General features: G+C 50.0%; 1 protein-coding gene across 1 annotated transcript; it reads right to left on the reverse strand.

Annotated features, from left to right (window-relative positions):
- Positions 1 to 4,695: 4,695 nt before the first annotated feature.
- On the reverse strand, positions 4,696 to 20,041 carry Slc35f6 (solute carrier family 35 member F6). Its single transcript, XM_053743292.1, is given in 13 exon segments — positions 4,696 to 7,796; positions 7,798 to 7,848; positions 7,850 to 8,010; positions 8,013 to 8,168; positions 8,171 to 8,208; positions 9,525 to 9,615; positions 9,618 to 9,638; positions 10,346 to 10,410; positions 10,412 to 10,557; positions 10,807 to 10,844; positions 10,847 to 11,004; positions 11,650 to 11,721; positions 19,873 to 20,041. Coding segments are annotated over 13 exon segments (1,236 nt in total). The 5' UTR covers positions 19,950 to 20,041; the 3' UTR covers positions 4,696 to 7,634.
- Positions 20,042 to 21,662: the final 1,621 nt, after the last annotated feature.

Consider the following 21,662-nt stretch of genomic DNA (forward strand, 5'->3'; position numbering starts at 1 on the left):
TCCACCGCAGTCAGCGTCGCCTTCGGTTCAAATCTCCCGCCCCGCCTACCTCACGGCTGGCGTTTTTTAAAACCCCAATTCAGAGACTCCCAGTGGCTAACTCTGTAATACCAGGCATTAGCGACCAGGAAGGACCAATCAGAGCACGGGCCGAGAGACGGACGGCCGCAGTGATAGGAGGAGAGCCAGGAAAAGGTGGATCCACGGTGGAGTCAGCCAATGAGCACTCGGAGAAGTGAAGGGGGTCTGGCTTGCGGCGGGCTAGCTCTTGTTTGACGGATAGGACAGAAATCCTTGGGTGCCCGCTGACAAAAAAGGAAAGCTCGGTTTGCGTTTGTAGAACGTGTTTCTCTTGACAAATCACTTTCTTCAAATATCTTATGTTGCTCTATCAACCTTGAGGTAGCTTTAAAGATGAGGAAACAGACCCACAGAGAGTGTGACACCCTTCCTGGAGACGACTCGCAAATACACTAGGAAGCCAGTTTAACTGCATGAACTTTCAGATGATTAGGGTCTTGGACAGCCAGGATGGTGGGCTCTGAGGATGAGGTCCAGGCAGGGCAATCGTCAGCACTATTCTTGGATCGTGCTGTCAAGCACCGCCATAAAATTATACCAGGGAAACAAAGGATCTCTTCCCTTTCTGTTGGGAATAATGAATTCCAGTCATGTAGCCAAACTTAGAAATAAGGGAATTTTAATTCCCTCTTTTTGCTTTTATGAATTTTCTAAATGTTCTACCGTGAACACGTACTGTAATCAGGAAAATCGTTAGTTATGAAATCAGTGTTTTCATGGAACACTTGAGCATTGCTGGGGAGAATGTAAAGTGGTGCGTCTGCCGTGAAAAATAATATAGTGGTTCCCCAAGAAATCAAACATAGAATTACCATATGAACCAGTAATTGCATTTCTGCTTATATATTCCAAAAGAACTGAAGACAGATAATTAAATGGGTATTTATACAGTTATCGTCATTAGAACTTATTCACCATAGCCAAAAGGTGGAAACCGCCATTGGATGGAAGACTGGATTCATGAAATATGGCATATACAATGGAATATTATTCAGCCAAAAAAAAGGGGGGGGGGAATTTGACTCATGATATGAACACGGATGAACTTTGAAAGACATTATGCTGACTGAAATACACCTGTTACAAAAGGACAAATACTGAAGTCCACCTACATGAGGTACTGGAGTGGGTCAAATTCTTAGAGGCGGAAAATGGAATGGTAGTTGCCAGGGGCTAGGAGGAGGAGCTAACAGGGAGTTATTTAATGGGGACAGAATTTTATTTTGAGTAGATGACAGAAGTTCTAGTGATGTATGGTGGTGATGGTTTGTACAACCATATAAATGTAGTAATGCTCTGAACTGTGCAATTGAAAATGGTTAAGATGGTAAATTTTATGTTATGTCTTTTTTACTGAATTTTTTAAAAAAGGAAAGTTTTTACTAAATCCATTGAGGCATAGTCATAATCACAGAAGATAATTTTCAATAATCCAGGTCAACATGGAGGAAAGAACATCCAGATATACCAGTCCTTGACAACCATTAATTAGACAAAGCAAATCTTCATATATTAATTCTGCTTTAATTTCAGTCCTTTCTTTGTTCAGTTAAAAGTAGATATTTGCTAGGCATGGTGGCATACACCTGTAATCCCAGTGGCTTTGGAGGCTGAGGCAGGAGGATTGCCAATTTAGCGAGACCCTAGAGCAACATAGTGAGACCCTGTCTCTGAAATATAAAAAAGGGCTGGGGATGTGACTCAGTGATTAAGTGCCCCCGAGTATCAAAAAAAAAAAAAAAAAAGTAGAAAATTAAGTAGAAAACAGAAACTAAAGTTCACAAGAAACTAATGCAATCGCCTACCTATAAGTAGTGGTGGGTGAGTGGAGACAGAAGATTGAGTGTGTTTGTCAATGGGTATATTTTATATATTGTTTGAATTTTGACCAGTTGAATTGCTAATCTATTTTTTTAAAAACTTTTTTAGTTGTCAGTGGACCTTTATTTTAATTATATGTGGTGCTGAGTATTGAACCTAGTGCATCATACGTTAGGCAAGCGCTCTACCACTGAGCTACCACCCTGGCCCACTAATCTATTTTAATAATAAAATTAAATAAAAATAATAAATAAAATTGTGTTGAGGGAGTCAAGAATAATACTACCCTGAAGTCCAGTGGAGTTTAATGGGACAGAGTAACAACTTACAGATCCTAGGAACTTCTAATACTTCCCATCAACTGTCTTGGCAATGGGCAAACCAGCATGGGAGAGAGAGAAGGGAGGAAACTAGTTGGTTGTGCCATCACATCTTAGAGACTCCTTCTTAGCCAAAACTCTTATGGATTACTCTCTTAAATCTTCCTGAGGAATAAGGTAGATTCTAGAAGGAGCATTTCTGACTTTCCCTTTGGGCTCAAGACCAAGAATTTCAGCATTCTGGATCCTTATGATTCCTCAAAATACCTAATGGTCAAGACCATGCCCACACATATGGAAATGAAAATCAGAAGAGAAATTGAAATGCATGAAATGGAAGTAGATGATTTCCCAGATTATCCAGCAGCCAACTCTTTTGCTGGCTTGGTGTTCCCACCTCAGTCAGGAGTGCAACAGTCCTTCTTGGCAAAGGGTAGTTTAGATGGCTTCCTGTGAACCCCAGTTCTCCTGGTTCCCTGTTAATAACTTTCTAGTGCTCCTGCTTCTGGTCAGCAAATGAGGAGTTCAGAGAAACGAGAAATGAAAATGGCCAAGACAATTGCTTCTACTGGTTTCTGGTTCTGGAGACAAACTAGAGCTCCAGGAAACTTACTTGACTCTTGATTCTGGGGCTTAGGAGGTTTGTGGTGACCTCAGCTCCCTGCAAACTATAAAATGAAGCCCTTCATCAGCCAGTGTGGTTACTGGTGTGTTTCTTCATGAGAAGTTGGTATGGAAGTAGCTGCTGTTTGTCCTTGGCTTCTCCTCCAGGAGTTATGCTGGCCCTGGCACTGGGCTTGTGGTCTCTAGATGTGCACTTGACCAGGGTCAATACTTAAGTAAGGCTAGGAGATAAGGATGGTACTAACAGGTGTCAGCATTCAGGATGGAGGCCCAGTGGGAGTAAAAAAAACAGTCTTTCAATTTAATGACAGCTTTCAGTTTAATGACAGAATTACTATATGATCCTGCAATTCCATTTCTACTTACATGTCCTCTCCTATTCTCATACTCTCTGATCCCACTTACACATTACTCCTTCAATTAACAACCACCCAGCTTTTCTCCCCAGCCCCTCATGGCTCAATCTATTTTTCCTCCAAAGATGAGAGAGGTCCTCTAAGACTCTTGAGTCTTCCCTCTGTTATACTCTTGAAACGTCCCCTATCGGCAGCCCTGACCTTTGTTTTTACTCTCTACTTCCTGTCTCTTTTTACCTGCAGCTCATTGTTTTTCTCTTATTTAAACACACAAGAAGGAAAGTCAGGCTTCCAATCTGAGACCCCTGGTTGTCAGGAAATGTGTGAGGCTACTTTGTTGTGTTTTGGAGTCATCATTGGTGGGTCTTGATAGTTTGGACTTCCTTACCCTCCTATGGCAGTTCCTATCTGATCATGGAGGATGGAAATGATATTCACATAGTAGACAGAGAGGCTGATATGTGCATATGGGTGTATAGGGAGGGGTACCATAACTGTGTTGGGCGGGGATGTTGGGGAGCCACCAGCGGTATCTCAGTGAGGTCATGCACATGGCACAGCTTGTGACTAAAAACTGAGGGAGCCCAGCTAGGCTCTGGGCCATGACACTTTCCTCCTTGGAAGGTGGACAGTGAGAAAGAAAAATGGGGTAGAATTCCAACCACAGCAATTCCTGCCTCCGACATTTGGATGAGAACACACTGTGCAGAGAAGCGGATGGCAAGGCAGGGCCCCAGATCCCAGTCAGGGCGAGCAGTCCAGGCTAGTCTGTCACTTGGTATTAGCCCTCATGTGTTCCTGCCATCAGCATTGGTTCCACCGACCTGAAATCTTTACTGTATGCCCCTCTATATCTGCCCCCTTTCTTCTCGTCTGAACTTTGTGTGTGTGGTGCTGGAGATTGAACCAAGTCTTGCATTTACTAGGCAAGTGGTCTACTACTAAGCTGTATGTCCAACCCTACATCTGATCTTTTGTGCCTAGAGCAAAACCAAAACTCTTACACTTATGGAAGGAAGCACATTATAGGCTAATTTAAGGGGAAACCTATGAAACCTGTATGTTGATCCATTTAAAGTACACTGAGCATCTATTATGAGTGCTTTTTCTCTTCTGCCGCCTTTGGGGGAAACCCACTTTGAGCTTGATTTTTACAGTGTCTCCTCTTACTGATTGTAGGTGAAGACACATTTGTTCTGAATTTCAGGGGGAGTACAGAAGGGACAATTATAAAAAGATTTTCTGTGGGCAACATGAAAGGAAAATGCACTGAGAAGGACTGTTACATCGAGGCCTGTGCGCAACTTCTCATGGTTCTTGTGCAAAGACTAAGAGCAATAGTGGAGCTTCCTGATGAGACCAAAGCTGCAGATGAGTCCAAGAAGCCCATGAACTTCGGAGTCATTCCAGGTTCAGGATGTGGAACCCTGGGACAGTCCTTCTCAAATCCTACAGGAACAAGGGGAACACAAAACCACAGAGGGCACAAGTCCTGACTTTCTGGGTCCATCAGTTTTATCTCATGGCAGCTAATTTAAAATTGTGTGCTACTAAATGAGACACAAATATACAACACATACAAATTTCACATTCACCTTTTTAAAAATAGCAGGATTAAAAAATAATTACAGGCTATCTTGCCCTTCCAGACTATCCTTCCCAAACCCAGCTCCCATTTGTTCTCATCTAGGGTTAGGCCTATTTCAAAGGGAAAGATGAGATTCTCTGCCAAGGGTGAGACTCCATTTCCCCATGCCTAAGAAAATTTGTTGACAAGTGTTAATGAAGGGTGGTTTATAAATTTTATGGCTACACACAAAACCTCCTGCTAACTTTGGGTGCTGAAAGGATGCAGTCAACAAAAGGCCGAGGGGCACTTAGTTAAGGCAAAACCAAGAGTAATGACCTGTAAGTGTGCCAGGGAGGTGAACACACTCAGGGATACAAAGAAACTCCCCCTCCCAGAGGCAGTCAGTGCCTTAGAGGTTAACATTTGACTTCAAGGTCATCACTAGTCAAGGCTGCAGCAGAGCTGAGAACATGAGTGCCCTGCTCTCCCAGTGATGTTAGCTTATAGACCAGAGACCTCACAGTCTGTCATCAGTCGATTCTAATTTCAGGCCTAGGCCCGCACCCTGGCTTCCACTATGTAGGGCTCCCTTATATACTCAGAATGGTAGGCCACTGCCAGACACTTCCCCAACCCCCCCAGACTCAGCAGCAGAGTGGAAGATGAGCAGCAGGAACTAGAAGGCCTCTCAAACCCACCCTCCAAGCCTCATCTCCAGGTGAGCAATCTCCAGAGGTCTGGTAGGCACCTACCTTCAGCATAAACCTTCTCCAGGTTCCTGTTTAATCTATAACCGATGTGCACTTGACATTCCACAACTGTTTCTGTCCCTCTGCATGAAGTTGGTTCTTCAGAGCCACTGATGCAGCAGCCCATGACAGCACAGCCTTAAGCCACATGCCATGGCAGGGGCAAGCACCTTCAAGGCTACTCTCTTAGGTAGTGCCCCCACCTTTCCTGTGAGAGGGAGGCTGGCTTCCTACACTAGAAGGAAGACCGCAGACTCTCAGAGGGAAAGTGATTTGCTGAGGTGGCAGGGGACTGAAGAGCTGGGCTTGCGGGGAGTAGCTCCCTTCTCATGTTCTGCCACTCCTCACCACACACTCCCACTGTAATCCCTCCACCCCTTCAAATGTGAAAATCAAGTCCCTTTGGGCAGCACTCAAATGAAGGCCAAGTACTTCACCAACACCCCCTTAAGCAGTCTGCAGTTGAGCACACTGGTGGCAGCCTCTGGCAGGCAAGTAGTCCCAGACTCTAGGTGTTAGCTCTGGGCAACACTATCTGTGGCAGAAGGGGATGGTCAAGGATAGGGAACCAGGAAACCTGGCTTTGCCTGTAACTGGCTGTGTGACTTGGGAATGTTCCTTTTAGTCTCTGGGCTTTGGTATCTCCATCTGGACAATGAGTAGGGGATTAGGTGATTTCTGTGCTTTGGATACATTAAGAGCTTCCTACTCCAACATTCTAGATGTTACCCTGGGGACTCTGCTGTGCCCCTTCCCTTTCCTGAAAGAAACCAAAAAGTTTGATACTGCCCATTTCCCTTTTTCAAAAAATAAAATCCAAAACAACGTTGAAAGGCGCCAGTTTTTTAGATGAGGCAGCTGCAGTCTCCATCACCCTCTGTTCATTTTCCTCTTCCTGTGACACACTACTGAGAGAAGCTCTGAGGCCACCAGGACTAGAACTGGCAGAACCCAGGAGGCCTCTGACAAATTGTGATAACAGGTTCAAATCAGACACAACCTGAGGGTTTCGCTCATCAGTCTCCCTCACACCTCGCTTCAGGCAGTCATTCAGCATTTTGAGAGTCACCCAGGAAAATGGTTTGAGGTGCTGCTCAACCATTTCAATGAGCAGTTACTGCCTGCTCTCCGGGGTCCTGATACCATCCTTTTGGCAGGGTGGGGCCTCAGGTCAGGAATCAGACTAAGCTAGAATACTGGCTCCATGGGGGAGCCCTTAGCCTTCTCTGGGCCAGATTTCTCCATTGTGCCCATCTCTGTAGGCTGTCACGACAGCAAGTTAAGCACTTTGCACGATGCCCAGGGTACTGTTATTACTCAAACTGGAGAATCCTGGTAAATGCATTGCCCTGGTGGCGGTGGTGGGGTTCTTCTCTGAGCCAGGCAGCTGGGGTGGGTTTTGAGATCCAGATGTATCCAGTTGCATGACCTGTACCCCACATCCTGGTCAGAGCTGATGCAGGAGAGTCTCCTGCCAAACTTAAAACTCTGGGCTCCAGTTTCCTCATCTTTAAAATGCAAGTTCATAAATGATGATCAAGGGCTGCCTGGAATTCCTTTGTTGTTCTTCCCAGGCAGTGAGGCCTGGGGAGTATGAATGAGAACAAAACAGGCACAGGGAGGGGAGGTGTCAAGGGGTTGTTCCTCTCTCCTTGAGTTGATCAAAATCAAGAGGCCATAAAATGCTTGTGCCAGAAGGTGCCAAGGCCACAGCATGGACACCAACTTTCCAGAGCTAACATATCAGGGAGCACACTGAGTTTGCAGCAGTCTGGGCTGAAACCCAGATCTCCAGACAGGTTTAGGAATATCTTACAAGTTTTAGAAAAGATAGTGCTTAGTTCTGGTTTGACTTCTCTTCATAAGCTAGATAATTCTCATGACAATCTAGTTTATGATTCAGGAAATACTAGGGTTGTAAATTCCTGCCATTCAAATTCATGATTTAGCTCTAGTGCTGCTGGGAGGGCCGGGGTCCATGGCTATACTCAGGCAATCTGTGGTGGGTCCCACCATCCTGCAGGCAGTGGGCAGAAAAGGAGCTGGATGTCCTGTCACCCTTTATGGCAGCAGCTGCCCTAGAGGGTCAGCAGGGAGGGGGTAGGATAAGGCCTTAGGAAACAGGGTTTTCAAGGCCACCCAGCCCATGTAGCCTCAGCCTCAGGGTGAACAGTGAAGAGGGAGCACTGGGTGGCAGCGGAGGCCCCAAGGGAGGCTCAGCTGGTTTCGTTGATGGGAGGTCCGGCTGCCCTCCCAGCAGTCTCTCATGCTCACACCTCCTGGGCAGGGGGCCAGCCCCTGGTCAGGCAGGCCAGCAGTGGGCGGTGCCAGCCCATTGTAGAGGGCAGTGCCCATCAGGAGGATGAGGAAGCCCAGGATCTGCAGTGGGTGGAAGGTCTCCCATCCCAGGGCCAGGCTCAAGGCCCAGATAACCACGGTGCGCAAGCTGTCTAGCACCATGCGGGTGGTGGCGCTCAACTCCTTAGTGCACTGATGCCTGCAAAGTTGAAGAAGGCGATGCTGCTGATGTTGCCCAGCAGTGCCAGGGCAATTAATGGTTGTTCGCCCAGCTGGCAGAAGGCATCACGGGCATCCTCTAGTGTCCCACGAGGATTTCCACTGAAGGAGCCAGCAGGGATGTAGTACATGGCACCAGGAGTAGGGAGAGGATCACAAAACCGAGAGGCCTGGAGGGGTGAGGAATCACATCAGAGACTCTGCCTTGCCTCAGCCTCCCAGTATAGTCCACCAGCACTGCCTTTTGGCTCCTTTGGCCCACTCCTGGGCTCTGTCCTTCACCTCTCTTCAGGGAATTTGGGCCTATGCAATGAGCTTCTGGCTGCCCCTTCTCCACCTGTCCACTTGGATCTCACTGGATCAATAGTGAAATACAGGGCTGGGGATGTAGCTCAGTTGGCAGAGTGCTTGCCTCGCATGTATAAGGCCCTGGGTTCAATATCCTCCCCACCAACAAAAAGAGTGAAAATACATCTTATATTGTGATCTGGGATACATGTGGGCATGCACTCCCCAAACAGCTGTGCTATGTCCGATGCCTGCTGACATTTAAATTGTATTCTATTCATTTAAAAAAGAGCTGCTGGCTCCAACTCACTACATGCTTTTCACAAGTTTGAAAATATAGAGTTTCTCTAACTTAACATGTGACTGGTCCTGTGGGAAGAAGCTTGTACCAGAATGTAAGTCAGTGCACTGCTCATTCATAAAATCTCACTAGAAAATAAAAATGAATGGAAACAAACAGTATGCTTTGGGATATGGCTGATCTACATGCTGCCATTAGCTCCTCTGGCTCTCACTGGGCCAGACACAAATAACCTCTGACAGGTACTTGTCCATGGGCCACTCTGATAGCACAGTTCTCTAATCCAACTTGCTAATTGGTATTTTTACAGCATAATTTTGGTAGTTGCTTCCTGGCTCAAAATCTTTGGTGTTTCCTCTGCCTGTCACTTAGTCTAAATTTGTTACTTGCTGTCAGGTTCTCCATGATATGACCCTGACTTACTTCATCAAACCTATATTGCACTCAATTACTCCAAACTGGTTCCAAGTCACATCCAGTTCCATAGCCCTTTGCCCTGTCTGGAGTTCCTCAGCTCCTACCTGCTGGAATCTGTGGCTCAAATGCCACTTTCTCTGCCTGGAGGGGCCCAGATGGCTTCAGCGATTGAGACATCATGGAGCATAGTAGGCCAAGCTCAGGCACACTGCCGGCCCTTTCTTCCTGCGTGTCGGCTTTCAAGGGAGGGCCTGTGTCTTACTCATCTTCGTCCTTGGCCTCCCTTTTGCCTGACAGAGCAGGTGTCAGAGGATCTGTCAACTTATATCTGGTGAGGGAGGAAGGTGTGAGGGCAGGAGGACCACACCCTCAGTGGTCACTGGCACCTGTCCTATGATCCACTTGTGCAGTTCATGCCCTATCCTGTCCCCCAGTGGTGTCCTCCCCTCCAGCCCACTCCTCCCAGGCCTCTGCCCACACGCACCCTCAGTGCCCACTGCCCGGAGTGGGTGCACGTTGTGTTTGTAGACAAACTTCTCCTCTAGCACCATCTGGATGGCAACGATGACCGGGCCATGATGATCAACAGGTCCCCTGTTGAAAGGAGGCCAGGTGAACCCAGGGCTGCACCGGGCTGGGTGAGGGGGTGAGCTGACAGGAGGGCCCCAGGACACGACATGCTAGCTCCTGACTTTGCAGGACCCCACACAGTTTCACAGGCAGTCATATTGCTTGTGCCTGATTCCCTGGCCTCTGACGGGGTGGGACAGGCCAGAACGGTAGGGCTGAGGCTCAAGAGGTCCAGAGACCTACCTGCGGCCTGAGAACTGCATCCCAGGTAAGCAGTTTTCTTAAGGCACAACAGGTTTGAGACAGCTGATTTAATCCTCTCTGAGTGACCCAGAGCAGACACTTCACTATAAAATGGGCTGCGATGGCTCATTCTGGGGAGGTTGCGGGCTACCATGGATGAGGATGGCACAGAGCTCAGTGTCATGCTGGGAATGTTGTAAGTGCTCAGTGAGAGGTCCTTCTGATCCTGTCCCATCCAGCGTTTGCGTGTTATGTATCACAGGACAAAGACAGCCCCCTCCTTGGTCTCCTGCTCCTCTCGTGCTGCTTGCCACTCTTCCTTAGTGAACTATACCCCTCTCCAGTCTCCTGACCCCTGAGAGCAGGTGTGAGCCCTTGTCAGAACCGGCACATGGCAGAGCTTGTGTAAGTCTGTAGGACAACCATACTGGGCTCCCTAGGGAGGGTAGGATAGGACAGACAAACCCTTGTTACCCCCAAGGCCACACCTGTGATCACTTCGCTGAGCTTGTGCTGATTGTCTTGCTTGCTCAGGAGGTCAGCCAGGCCACTACACCAGTCCAGCGATGGTGGCCAGGATGCCCAGCCACTGGCTCGGTGCCAGCCTTCGGCCCAAAAAGGCCACTGAGAACAGGCCTGTGAATATGATCACTGCACCCCGCAGCATCTGAAAGCTGGAGGCACTGGTCATGGTTCAGGGCTAGATGAGGAGAGACAAGACTGTTAGTCTCTGAGGGCCAAGGCTGGCTGCCACCGAGGGGTTCTCAGGGTTGAGCCAAGCTGAGCACATAAGTGCTCAATAAATCTTGGTTGTGTGTGTGTGTGCATGTGCACCACAGTGCATATGAAAAGTATGTGCAGAAAGGCAGGGTGGGGTGGGGGGTGGCTGTTTGACCAGTGGCCCCCTCGGGCCATGGCCTTCAACTGAGCCCTTCTTGGCTTGGCTTACTACACCCACATACATGAGGCTGGTTCCTGTCATGTCACGAGGGCTGGAGGCAGGAAAAGAAGGGGGTTGAAGGGCTGCTGGGGGTCCATGCTGGAGACTGACTGCCCTGCGGCTCTGCACTGGAGCAGGTAGAAGGCAGCCAGGCAGGAGAACTCTCCCAAGAACATGCCCACTGCCTGCAGGACAAGAGCCCACAGACTTAGCACTGAAGGGACTAGGGACCACCTTTAGCGGTATTGTTTTTTAAGCAATCTTCTTCTTCAAATAAGAGCTACTTAGAAACCCAGGCCCTGTCAAACAATAAAAATAGCTGCTGTGGGGGCCAGACAGCCTCCTAGGTCTGCCCAAAGTCCTCAAAATAACTTGGCAGAAGCTCTAAAACTGTGTGACTCTGTGTGAAGATCATCCATCCAGGCCAACCCCTCGTGAGGTTCCATATGAAGAAAACAGGCCCAGAGAGGATCAAAGACTCATGGCAAGGCCACCAAGCAAACTGCTAGCAGAACTGGGGCTGAAATCTGAGTCTCCTAATCCCAGTCCAATTTGGGATATCTTTCACTGATGGGGTCCACCCTGAACGAGGGGGATTCTGGGCTCTTGGAGGATAGAAAATAGGCTTTTGCCACTGCTGCCACTTTCCATGTATCCCGACTGGACATGGTGAAGACTCATGTAGGCTTCCTACAGTACTGTGTCCTCTGCTTGCTTCCAGGGGTGCCCTCAGATCCTGGCTCTGTTCTAGGGGAGGAAAAAGCAGAGGAGCTCCATCCCTAAGCCTGAAAACGGCCTAGCCTCAAGGGTGCTAGTCTGCCTGAGAGATGGGTGGGAGGCCAGAGTCGGTACCTGGAGAAAGGGGTGCTGAAGCTGTGCTCTGGGCTCTCTCCACAGCCCTTGGTTATGAAGTTGTCTGCCCACCTGCAGCAAAAAGAAGGAAGGTCAGACCCTGGCAGTATGGCAGGACTCTGCCAGTCTGGTGCCTGTGGAGGGGCTTGCTCCTCTCAGTGCCAGGATGTCCAGACTCAGAGACTCAGCCCTGGCTGGGGCTCCCAAAGGGCCAGCCTCCATAGAAAGTGGTTTTAACCAGGCACTTTCTCAACTTAGAAATGTGGGACTATAGTACTATACCTTGTAGCTCCTAGAAATCAGATATTATCACAGTAGGACTGCTGTATTGCTGTATATATGGTGAAATATAATTTACATTCATTACTTATCAAAATAAATTATACCCATTACTTGAAATTTATGTATTAAGAAACATATATTACTGTATTGTGAATTTGCTTTTTAACGTTTGACAACTTTGTCAATTTATTTTTATTTTTGGGTACTGGGATTGAACTCAGGGGCACTCAACCCCTGAGACACATCCCCAGCACTATTTTGCATTTTTGGAGACAGTGCCTCACTTTTGTTGAGGCTGGCTTTGAACTTGTGATCCTCCTGCCTCAGCCTCCTGAGCTGCTGGGATTACAGGCATGCACACTTAACTGGCTTCTTTTGTAATCCTTGGTCTTTTATTTGTACATTTTAAAATATTACTAAGAAGAGGTCTACAGGCTATGCCAGGCTGTCAAAGAGACTCATGGGACATAAAAGGTCAAGAGCCTCTGGTCTAGAGGGGTACTCTAGCCCTGGGAGATGACCACCCAGGGTCATCTTCACAGAGACTGAATGTCCTGGATACCCTTCTAAAGCTGACTCTAAGCAGGGGGTAGATGCACTGCAGTCATGGAGTGATGTCCCAGAGAGCACCATGGTGGACAGGGAGTGCTGATTACAGCACTCTCCCCACCCCCCCACCCCGCACCCCCTCCCCCAACCCAGAATCCTCCATAGCACAGGCTTCGGGCCGGCAAGCATGGTCATTCTGAATTGCCTGCCTCTTTACAAGAAAGCCTATCCTCTGAACTTCATTTTTGCTGGGCCGTTATGTCTGCAGTCTAGACTAATCTTTCATTAGAAAGTCTTTCAGATATCTGGAGAGTTTCCAACCTGAATCTCATGTCTAAACAGTCCCAGCCTTCCTAACCTTTTGCTCTGCTAGCTGCTAACTTCTGGAAGTGTACTGGTAGCCTGGGCCCAGAGCCAAGCATGTGCTTTGGCCCAGTCAGAGACTGGCAAGACAGCAAACCCTCCATTGTGTTGGACATCCTTCGGTCCACCTGGCATAGCTCGACCACACTAGGCAGATCACTGCTGACCAGCAATGCAGACCCTGGAGCTGTTTCCTGTGGGCCCATGACCTGCTCCCACCAGAGCCACCCCACATGCAGATATCTCTAAGATGCAAGGCTAGGGACCGCCCTCCCTCCCACAGTGTTGGGGATGTAATCCAGGGCCTCACTCACGCTGGGCAAGCGCTCTACCACTGACTATGCTCCCAACTTCCGGGATTCTTTCCGTTACATGTTATGCCTGAAATATCTTCCCAGAGCAGCACATCATCGTGCACCCCACTCTTGGCTTACCAAGATTAACAAGTCTGAGCTCCTGAAGGGAGGGGCGGACTTTTGCTTCCTGTGCTTCCCCATGAAGTGCCATAGGGCCTGGGTTTGGCAAAGCTCCTGCCCAGCAGCCTGGTTTCTCTGTCCCTGGACATGATGCCTGGCCCCTGGCAATGGGGAGGCCAGCTGGGCAGTGGGGGGTGGCCTCCTGGTTGGGAAACAGGGGAACTGTGGGGGAAGTACAGACCTCTGAGGGAGTTTGCCACAGCTCTCAGAGACTGAACACACTTAGACGAGGAAGGAAACTAGTAGTATGAGCCTTGCCCAGCAGGAGACCTCACTGCTCCTGAAGATGCATAGAACGCGGGGCAGCCAGAAGGGGTTTATGATTCTTGGGAACAGGGTGTGGGGTGGAAGTTGAAGGAGCGTGAGAGGATGGTGGGGAAATTCGGACACGACTGGTTAGAAAGCAGAGAAGCTGGAGCCCTGCACTTGCCCAGGGGTCCAGCTGTAACCAGTCCCAGCACCAATGGGGCAAAGAAGGACCCCACTACAGAACAGAAGCCCCTTTTCTCTGGGATTTCACTTCTGCCTGATCTGCTACTGGTTCTCGGCTCTTGGGTCCCAGGCAGGAGAGGGCATGGCATGTGAGTGGGGGCCATAGACAGACTATGTGGTTCACCCAGGTAGGCTGCTTTGAAGCCAGGCCTGCTTTGGCAGAAAGAGCCCTCTGGAAAGGGGAGGCAACTGAGTCAAAGAGAGGAGAAAGAGGAAGCCTGCCCAGGTTAAGCTTTACCAAGTGCGCAGAGCAAACTGCCCTGAGCAAGGGAACAAGTCAGAGTAGGGAAATGGTGGGCTGGAGCCAGGGGTCCTCCAGGAGGGACAAGAGAGGTGCCACCAAGTCCAACAGGCCAACCAGAAGCCTAGGCAAGAAATATGGGGGGAAGGGGTATGGCAGGTGTGGAAGTCACTTTCTCATCCTGGCGCTACCCAAAGAAGTTCCCCAGAATAGCAATGGTGCCTCCACTTAGAACTCAGCTGGGGTACTGCCTTTGCAGTTTACAGTAATGACAACTCACATCCTAAACATTCTGATTCCACACTGGTGGCTGGGGGTGAGCTCAGCCTCCACACCTCTAAATCCCTGCTCCTGGCACACTGTTATGCAGAAGTTCAACATCTGTGGTTCAATGAATGACGATTCCAGGCTCCCCTGGCAAAGAGGCCAAGTTCTGCAGCCCAGAGGCCATGTCTCCATGAATCCTACTTCCCACCAGATGTGAGTGGAACAAGTTGGGTCCAAGGTAGAAACCTCTTCTGGGGCCTGTCTTCATTAGAGGCGGGGTGCTTCATGGAATGCTGGCTGCACGCTGGGATAAGCTCCCTTGTCCCAGGAGTTGCCTAGGCATCCTCTGAAAGGTAGGTCTGCCTGAACAGGCTGGCCTGGCAGGGTTCCCAGTGGGGAAATGGAATCACTTTTGTATCTAAGAGCCCAGCAACCCAAGGATTGGATGTCAGCAGCACAGGCTGCCCTGCTTGTCTATCTCTTCAGGACAGGGAAGGAACATTCAGACCTATGGGTACTTTAGGGCAGGAGTCAGGCTTTGGCTCATTGTGCAGGCTCACGAGGACCCCAGGTCTCACAGATGAGAGCCAAAGTTCAGCCTCATGTGTTCTAGGGATGACAGTTGTGACTCCAAAGTGGAAGAGCACTTTGCTGTTTGTCAATGCTTCACAGAAATTTTGTTTGGTGGGCCACGCACCGAGAACTGATTTTGTGTGGGGCCTGAGCCAAGCACCTCGTGTAGGCTGTTCTGGTTAAGCCTCATCAGGATCCTCTTTTTAAATGGGGACTCCAAGGCTCAGGTGCAGAGACAGTTCAGGCTCCTACAGTTAGCAGCCTGCAGAGTTGAGGTCGAATCCTGTATGAACTCACACTCAGGAGAGGCAGAAGCTTACACTGAAAGCAGTCTTGACTTGTACAGGCTGGACAGGTTACAGGGACAATCAGGAAACACTGATGAACTGGCAAGGCACTGAACAGTGTAAGTTCTATAAGACCCTGGCCCTGGGCGGGTCTTCAGTACAAACCATTTTCTGTTTCTTCTCCCTTCTTCCTTACTAAACAGGAGACCCCTCCTCTTGTGCTGGGGTCACTGTGGACCCAGTTTTGCTCTGCTGAAAGCTTCTGGAAGAGTTCATGCTCTGGAACCTGCCCTGCTGCTGAGTCAGTGGCAGCTGGAAGGGCCTCAGGCTACTGCCCCTGCAGCTCCACAGAGCCAAAAAAATGTGGCAGCAGAAGGAAACTTCTCAGATGAGGAACGAGGGCCAGAGAGGTCCTGAAGGACACAGGGCTCTTATGTGCTGAGTCAGGGCTAATACCCAGGAATGGTGATATCCAGTTCTATGCCCCATCCCTAAGTTTTGAAGTTCTCTATGACCTTCTTACTTTAGACTCTCTGCTTCCCTACTGGGTGAGGAGAGGGTCAGCCCTGCAAATAGGTCTCCATTCTTTGTAGATGCTGTTTCTGGGGGACAGGCTGAGGCCCCATGAGGAAGTACCCCCCCTGCTGGCAGAGGTTGGTTCCTTTTAGAGGGTTCCTGAGTGTTAAGGGAAGGCTAGGGAGTGTGCGACTTGCTGGGTGGTGACTCAGTCCCTGGTGGGCCCTGCCCACACTCATAGCTCAGAGCTTTGGTGCCAGGGTAGCAGTCAGAGACTGAGGAAGTGGCTGATGTGGCTGGCCCAGGCTGATTGCCTGTGGTCCATTCCTACAGAATCTCTGCCTTTTCCTCCTGCAGCCCCACGTTTGTCAAGCCCAGTGAGTCAGCTTCTTCCTCCTGCAAGGGATCTACTGAAGAGAGATCTACAGAAGAACCAGGGTTTCTCCACTGTCTAGGGTGTTCCAGCAGAAGCCCCTGGCTTAGGAGAGAATAAATGACAATGAACCCCCCCATTTCTAGGGAAGAAAAATTTTCCTCAGTAGATCCTAGGTCTGGGAAGGAGGCGGGTCAGGAATTTTCATGTCCTTTTACAGATAAGGGACTGAGAGGCCTTAGGCTGAAAGACTTACCTTATCCTACAACTTTCAAGCCTTGTGCTCTTTGCACTCCATACCCTGCCTTCCCGACTTAAGGCCTCCTCAAGCTCGCCCTGCAACCCCCTGCAGCAATTCTCCAGAGTCAGTTCACGAAACCAAGGGTGGGGTCAGGTGCCAAGGCAAAGTTGGAGCTGGCACAGAAAGGACGATGAAGCTACTCTCTAATAGAGGCCTGGAGGTACCAGGCAGGGTCCCTGGCCCCAGGGATAGAGGAGTCTCAGACTCCACATGCCCTCCCTAGTTGGGTGGGCCCAGAGCCTGCAGAAGTGTAGGTGGGAGCTGCACCTCACTTAAGTGTTTGTTTGTCCCTGACTCTTCAGATGTGGATCCTAAGCCAGATTCAGGAGAACAAGGCTCTGAGATGGGTGTGGGTTCAGACAGACAGAAAGGGTTGGTCTCAAGATGATCAGCAGAAGGTGCTGATGAGAAAAGAGCCATAGAAAGAGAAGCAGACCACTTCCCAGAGAGGGGCCCTTTGCTAAGACTCGGGAGGGGCCAAAGGGCCCTGCCTGGCTGGTGGCTTTCTTCCAGGACATGTGACATCTCTCTGCAGCCTTCCAAAACCTGCTGAGTGAGCAGAGGAGAACTGCCTTGTGGTTCTAGCACAGCAGGTGGCATGTGCTCACCCAGGGAGGGAAGCACACAAGCTCCTTGTCCAGGCTAAGACACTGCAAGGGCTGCCAGAGGCTTCTATCTGAACTTTGAGTGGCCCCTGGCACTAGGAGCAAGGCAGCAGGATAATGGCAGACTTGCTGCCCAGTCACAGAGCGAGGGTACCCTGAGGGCTGGAGGGGAGATGCCACTTACAGGAGGATTATACCTTCTTTGAATACAGGCTCATCTGTCCCTGTTTAGGAAGATGAGGGAGGAAAGCCCAAGAGGTGGGACTTTGAGTCATTTTGGTTCTAACGAACAGGACAGGACTAAGGTTCTGAGGCCTGGGTGACAGTCCCCAGTCTGACATCAACCAGTCCGACTCACCACCTCACCAGCACCTTCTGATCTTTGAAACCAAACCATTCTGTCTGTATGAAATTTCTCTTGGGGTATCCCTATAAATTGCAGTCATCAAATCAGATGATTTCTAATAATCTAAACACCCCTCCCCAAAATGATGGAGAAGTCCCAGTCTCCACACCCCCTCTACCCACTTGTGGTTAAAAGAATGGATTCTAGAGCCACACCACTTTGACTCAAATATAAACCCTTCCACCTGGTAGGTGACTTGAACTTGGCAAGTAACTTAATCTTTCTGCACCTCAGTTTACTTAATTGGGGATAATGAGTTTATCTACCCCATTGGGTGGTTACAAGAATTCACTGAGTTCACAGAAAAGGTGACCAGAGCAGGGCCTGGCACTTGGCAGGGCTGGGTGCACTCTGTGTACTGGCTGGCTGTGCTGTGATCTGATGCAAACTGCAGGTCAGAATGTGATTCTGTATTATAATTCACATTGGGGAGCACATGCTGCTCTTCCTCATTCTTTCTAAGAGTATCCTTCTCACAATCTGGCCTTAGAATGCTATTTAAGATCCAACTCTGGAGCCAGTTTCAGGGTGGAGACTCCTGAGAGGCCCCACATCAGGTTATAGGGCAGAGGCAAGATCAAAGGCTGGGTTCTGTAACAGACTGGGAGCCTCCTTCCTGAATCTCAGGCAGCCTCCAAGGGTGATGCCACCAGAGATTAAGGATCCTCTAGGTCCCTAACTGACCAGTGGAGCTCTTAAGGAAGAAGCTGAGTCAGCACAATGGTCAATTAGACTCTCCTTGGGACAGCATCCCTGAAAGACTTAGAGTGACTTTCTGAAAACTTGAGTGAGGCTTTGGCTGGTGCAACCGTGGATGGAAGACTTGTTCTGTTGTGTTCAATTATTGACAGGGGAGTCCGAAGGGCCCTTTATACCTCACAGGAGTAACCTCTAGGAGGCTGCAGTGCCCAGGAGGTCAGCAGTTCTCCGTAAGACACAGCTGGTCAGAGGTGAAACAGAGACTGACTGTGCCCTCCTTCAGGGGGAACAGGGATACTGGCTGCCATGTGTCTCCTTCATCTCAGATTGTGAATATTTCGAAGGCAGTGTCCTTTTTTTGGCCTCCTTCCCTCCTACACTGTAGGTAACTTATACTCATCTGACAGAGTGAATACTGCTCTCCCAGGCTGTCTTTTGAAACACCTTGCGTCACTGATGGAGTACATGAGACACAAATGCCTCAGCAATTAGTAAGAAACAGCCACGCCCTCAGAAGGTCCAAAGCAAGCTTCTTAAACTGTGGAGCCCAACAGAAACCCAGGGGACTTGGAGCACATCTCAGAGGGCAGGAAAGCTTCCACTGGGAGTTGCCACACTGACTCTCTGGAGCCTGGCAGGGCCCAGGTGGAAATGAGGTCTGACTGGGAGAGGACCACTGTCCACTGTTCTTCATGTACAGTGCATGACCCCGGTCAGGAACAGATAACTAAACTGAAATCAGTTCAAGCAAAGGTTGGGCCAAATGCACTGGGGTTTTTAGATGGTGAACAGAAGAGGAAGGAAGGCCCTGTCCTGCAGTGGGAGTAGAGAAAGTGGCTGACAAGAGAAGAAATGGCTTTTCTGCCCATGACAGAGAGGAAGCTATGCCTGATCCCTCAGCCTCATGATGACCCTGGGTCCTCAGTCCCCTAACTTCTGAGGGTTACTCTACCTCATCCTCATGCACCACAGATGAACTGCCCACCTGCCCTCTCTGTCTGGGTTAAGAACATGTATCTTCTTCCAGGCAGAAACCCCTGATCCTGTGGCTTCATTCTGCACTGGTCTCTCCCACCTGCCCCTTCCTTTCCTCTCTCACTATCATCTCCTGGTTTCATTATATGGCAGCAGCCACACAATGATTTTCCTTGCCCGAAACAATCTTCAAGATGACCCCCAGGTTAATCAAATGGCGTCTTTTTTTCTATCATATACTTTCAACATGTCTTTCCTCAGCTCGACAATCCATCTCTGATTATGGGATAAACATCCGGCCTAGGCATTTGGTGCTGGTTCCTGGTGTCGCTTCCATCTGGACTTTCCTTCCCCGCCTCCAAGTCTCCGCCACATACAGAACCCCACCTAAGCATCAAGGCGCAGCTCCAACCCCTCCTCCACGGCAGCCCGTGGACACTCTGCTGCCTCACCCTTCATGCTCATTGGCCACTCGGCCTGCACCGCAGGACAATAACTCTCGTGCCCAAGTCCTGGAGCCTCCCTCTCCGGCCCCAGGCTCCTGGAGGCTCGGCTCGGGCTCAGGCTCAGACCACAGCACTGGGAGGCAGCGAGGTCCAAACTCCGGTTTTAAAGATGAAGAAACTGAGGCGCGGGGACAAGACGTGACCCCTAGCCTGGCACCCTTGGGTTGTCCATAATCAGGGTGAACCCACAGCAGCAACTGGGAGGGCGGGTGAAGCCCGAAGGCAGAGCCGCGGAGGGGCGGGCGGGAAGCGCGCGGGATCGCCAGCGCCCGCAGGCCCAGCAGGCCCCCTCCGGGCCGGGCCCAGACTCACTTTGCCGACAGCGTGTTGATGGAGCCGGTGACGAGCATGAGCCCGGCCAGGAACAGCTGGTACTTGGTCCAGGCCATGGTAGCAGACTCGCGAACCCGCCAGAGTGAACAGCTCCCGCCGGGTCACCCGGGGGGCTCGGGTTCAAGCGCTTCCGGGCCGGATGTCACGTGATCGGCGCAGGCCCCGCCCCGCGACCGCTTTACCCGCCCCCAAGAGCGCGCGGTGTCTGAGGTACTCAGCTGGGTAGGCGACCGAGTTGCTGGTCCCCGCGAGTGACACTGGCAAGCCCGCGCCCAGGCTCCCCCAGCCCTCTTTTTTCTTTGTTGGGGATCTCGCAGCCTCATGCACGCTAGGCAAGCGTGAGCTGCGTACGCACAGCCCGTGGCCTCCCGGTTTGTAACCGGGGCTGATGGGAGGATGCATTGTCGTGGGTGTTAGAACGTCTGTAAACCATTTGGAGAGGTTGAACTGAAGGATGTCAGAGACCAGCCGCGAGGTGGAAACGTCCACCGTGGGAATCTCCTTTCTCCAGGGTACCCTGGGAGCTCCCGGGAGGCCTCGAAGTGTCCCTGGGGATCTCAGTCCGCTCACATCTTCCAGCAAAGCGGCGTAGGAATCTAGTTCCAGCTGCTAGGGGCACCATTTTACGGTGAAAACTAAATTGAGAGAATCCGAGTGAATTGCTTAAGATGGTTCTTGTTAGTGGTGCAGTGTGTGTGTGTGTGTGTGTGTGTGTGTTTGTGTAGGTGGGTGGGGCGTTGTGCTTAAGATTCTTCAGTCTCCCCAAATCCGTGCCTTCTGCACAATCGCTGCACCAAGCCTGGGCTCCTGCTCTTTCACAACCGTCTAGATGCTGTTCAGAGACATCCAGATAGAACTTCCCTAGTAGATTTGCAGAGAATTTCTATCCTTTAAAATTCGACTCCTGTCTTCAGCCACCTGCTATCCACTTCCCTCTTCCTCAGTGCTGTAGTCTACGTCCCGTGCCTGATGTACTGGAGGCCAGACCCCTGGGAGGACTGCTTTGACCCAGCACATTCATTTTCCCCATTTCTGCAAACCTTGTTACTGGCCTCACAGAGGTAGGGCCTCTTTCCTTCTTACCATAAGACTTCCTTGAAATCGTGCCTAGTCAGTGTAGACTCAAAAACTCTCAACGGTCTGTGCCAGACCTCTATTGCAGGAAGCCCAGATGGAGAGGGTGTCATAAGTGGGGTTTTGGAAAAATGTAGGAGGTCACCAGATAGACAAGGGAAGGGTTTTCCAGCAGGAGGGAATGGTGCATTTTATGGCTGAAAGTCGTGAGTGACTTTGGAGTGTGTCTGGGACTGCAGACAATTCTAGAACTTTTCTTCGCTGGAGCCTGCTCTCAAGAAGATAGGAGACCTGGAGGAAGTTTCTTCCGAGTTTCTTGTTCCAACAGCACTTCTAGTTTAGTGTGATTTCAAAGGCATTCATTTATTTATCCAAAAAGTTTTGCCATGACACTGGGATGGTAGGATGAATGAAAAACAGCTTCTGTCCCAAGGGACAGACTGGGGCAGCCCCACACCAGCTGACAGTTCCCTCCCCATGGTAGGTAGTTCCTTTAGACCACAGTGACTCACTCAGTGGGACTGTGAACCATTTCCCCTGCATATGTCCAGATCAAGGACACTATTCTGAAGTAAACACTATCTAATGATATTGGTGTCACCAGTCCGACATGATGTCACTGGAAGCAATCTCTGTCTCTATAGCCACATCATAAAATGAATTTTAATTTATCACAGTGTCTTTAACCATCCACC

The sequence above is a fragment of the Sciurus carolinensis genome, chromosome 13 (assembly GCF_902686445.1).
Source record: "Sciurus carolinensis chromosome 13, mSciCar1.2, whole genome shotgun sequence".
Classification (NCBI taxonomy): Eukaryota; Metazoa; Chordata; class Mammalia; order Rodentia; family Sciuridae; genus Sciurus; species Sciurus carolinensis.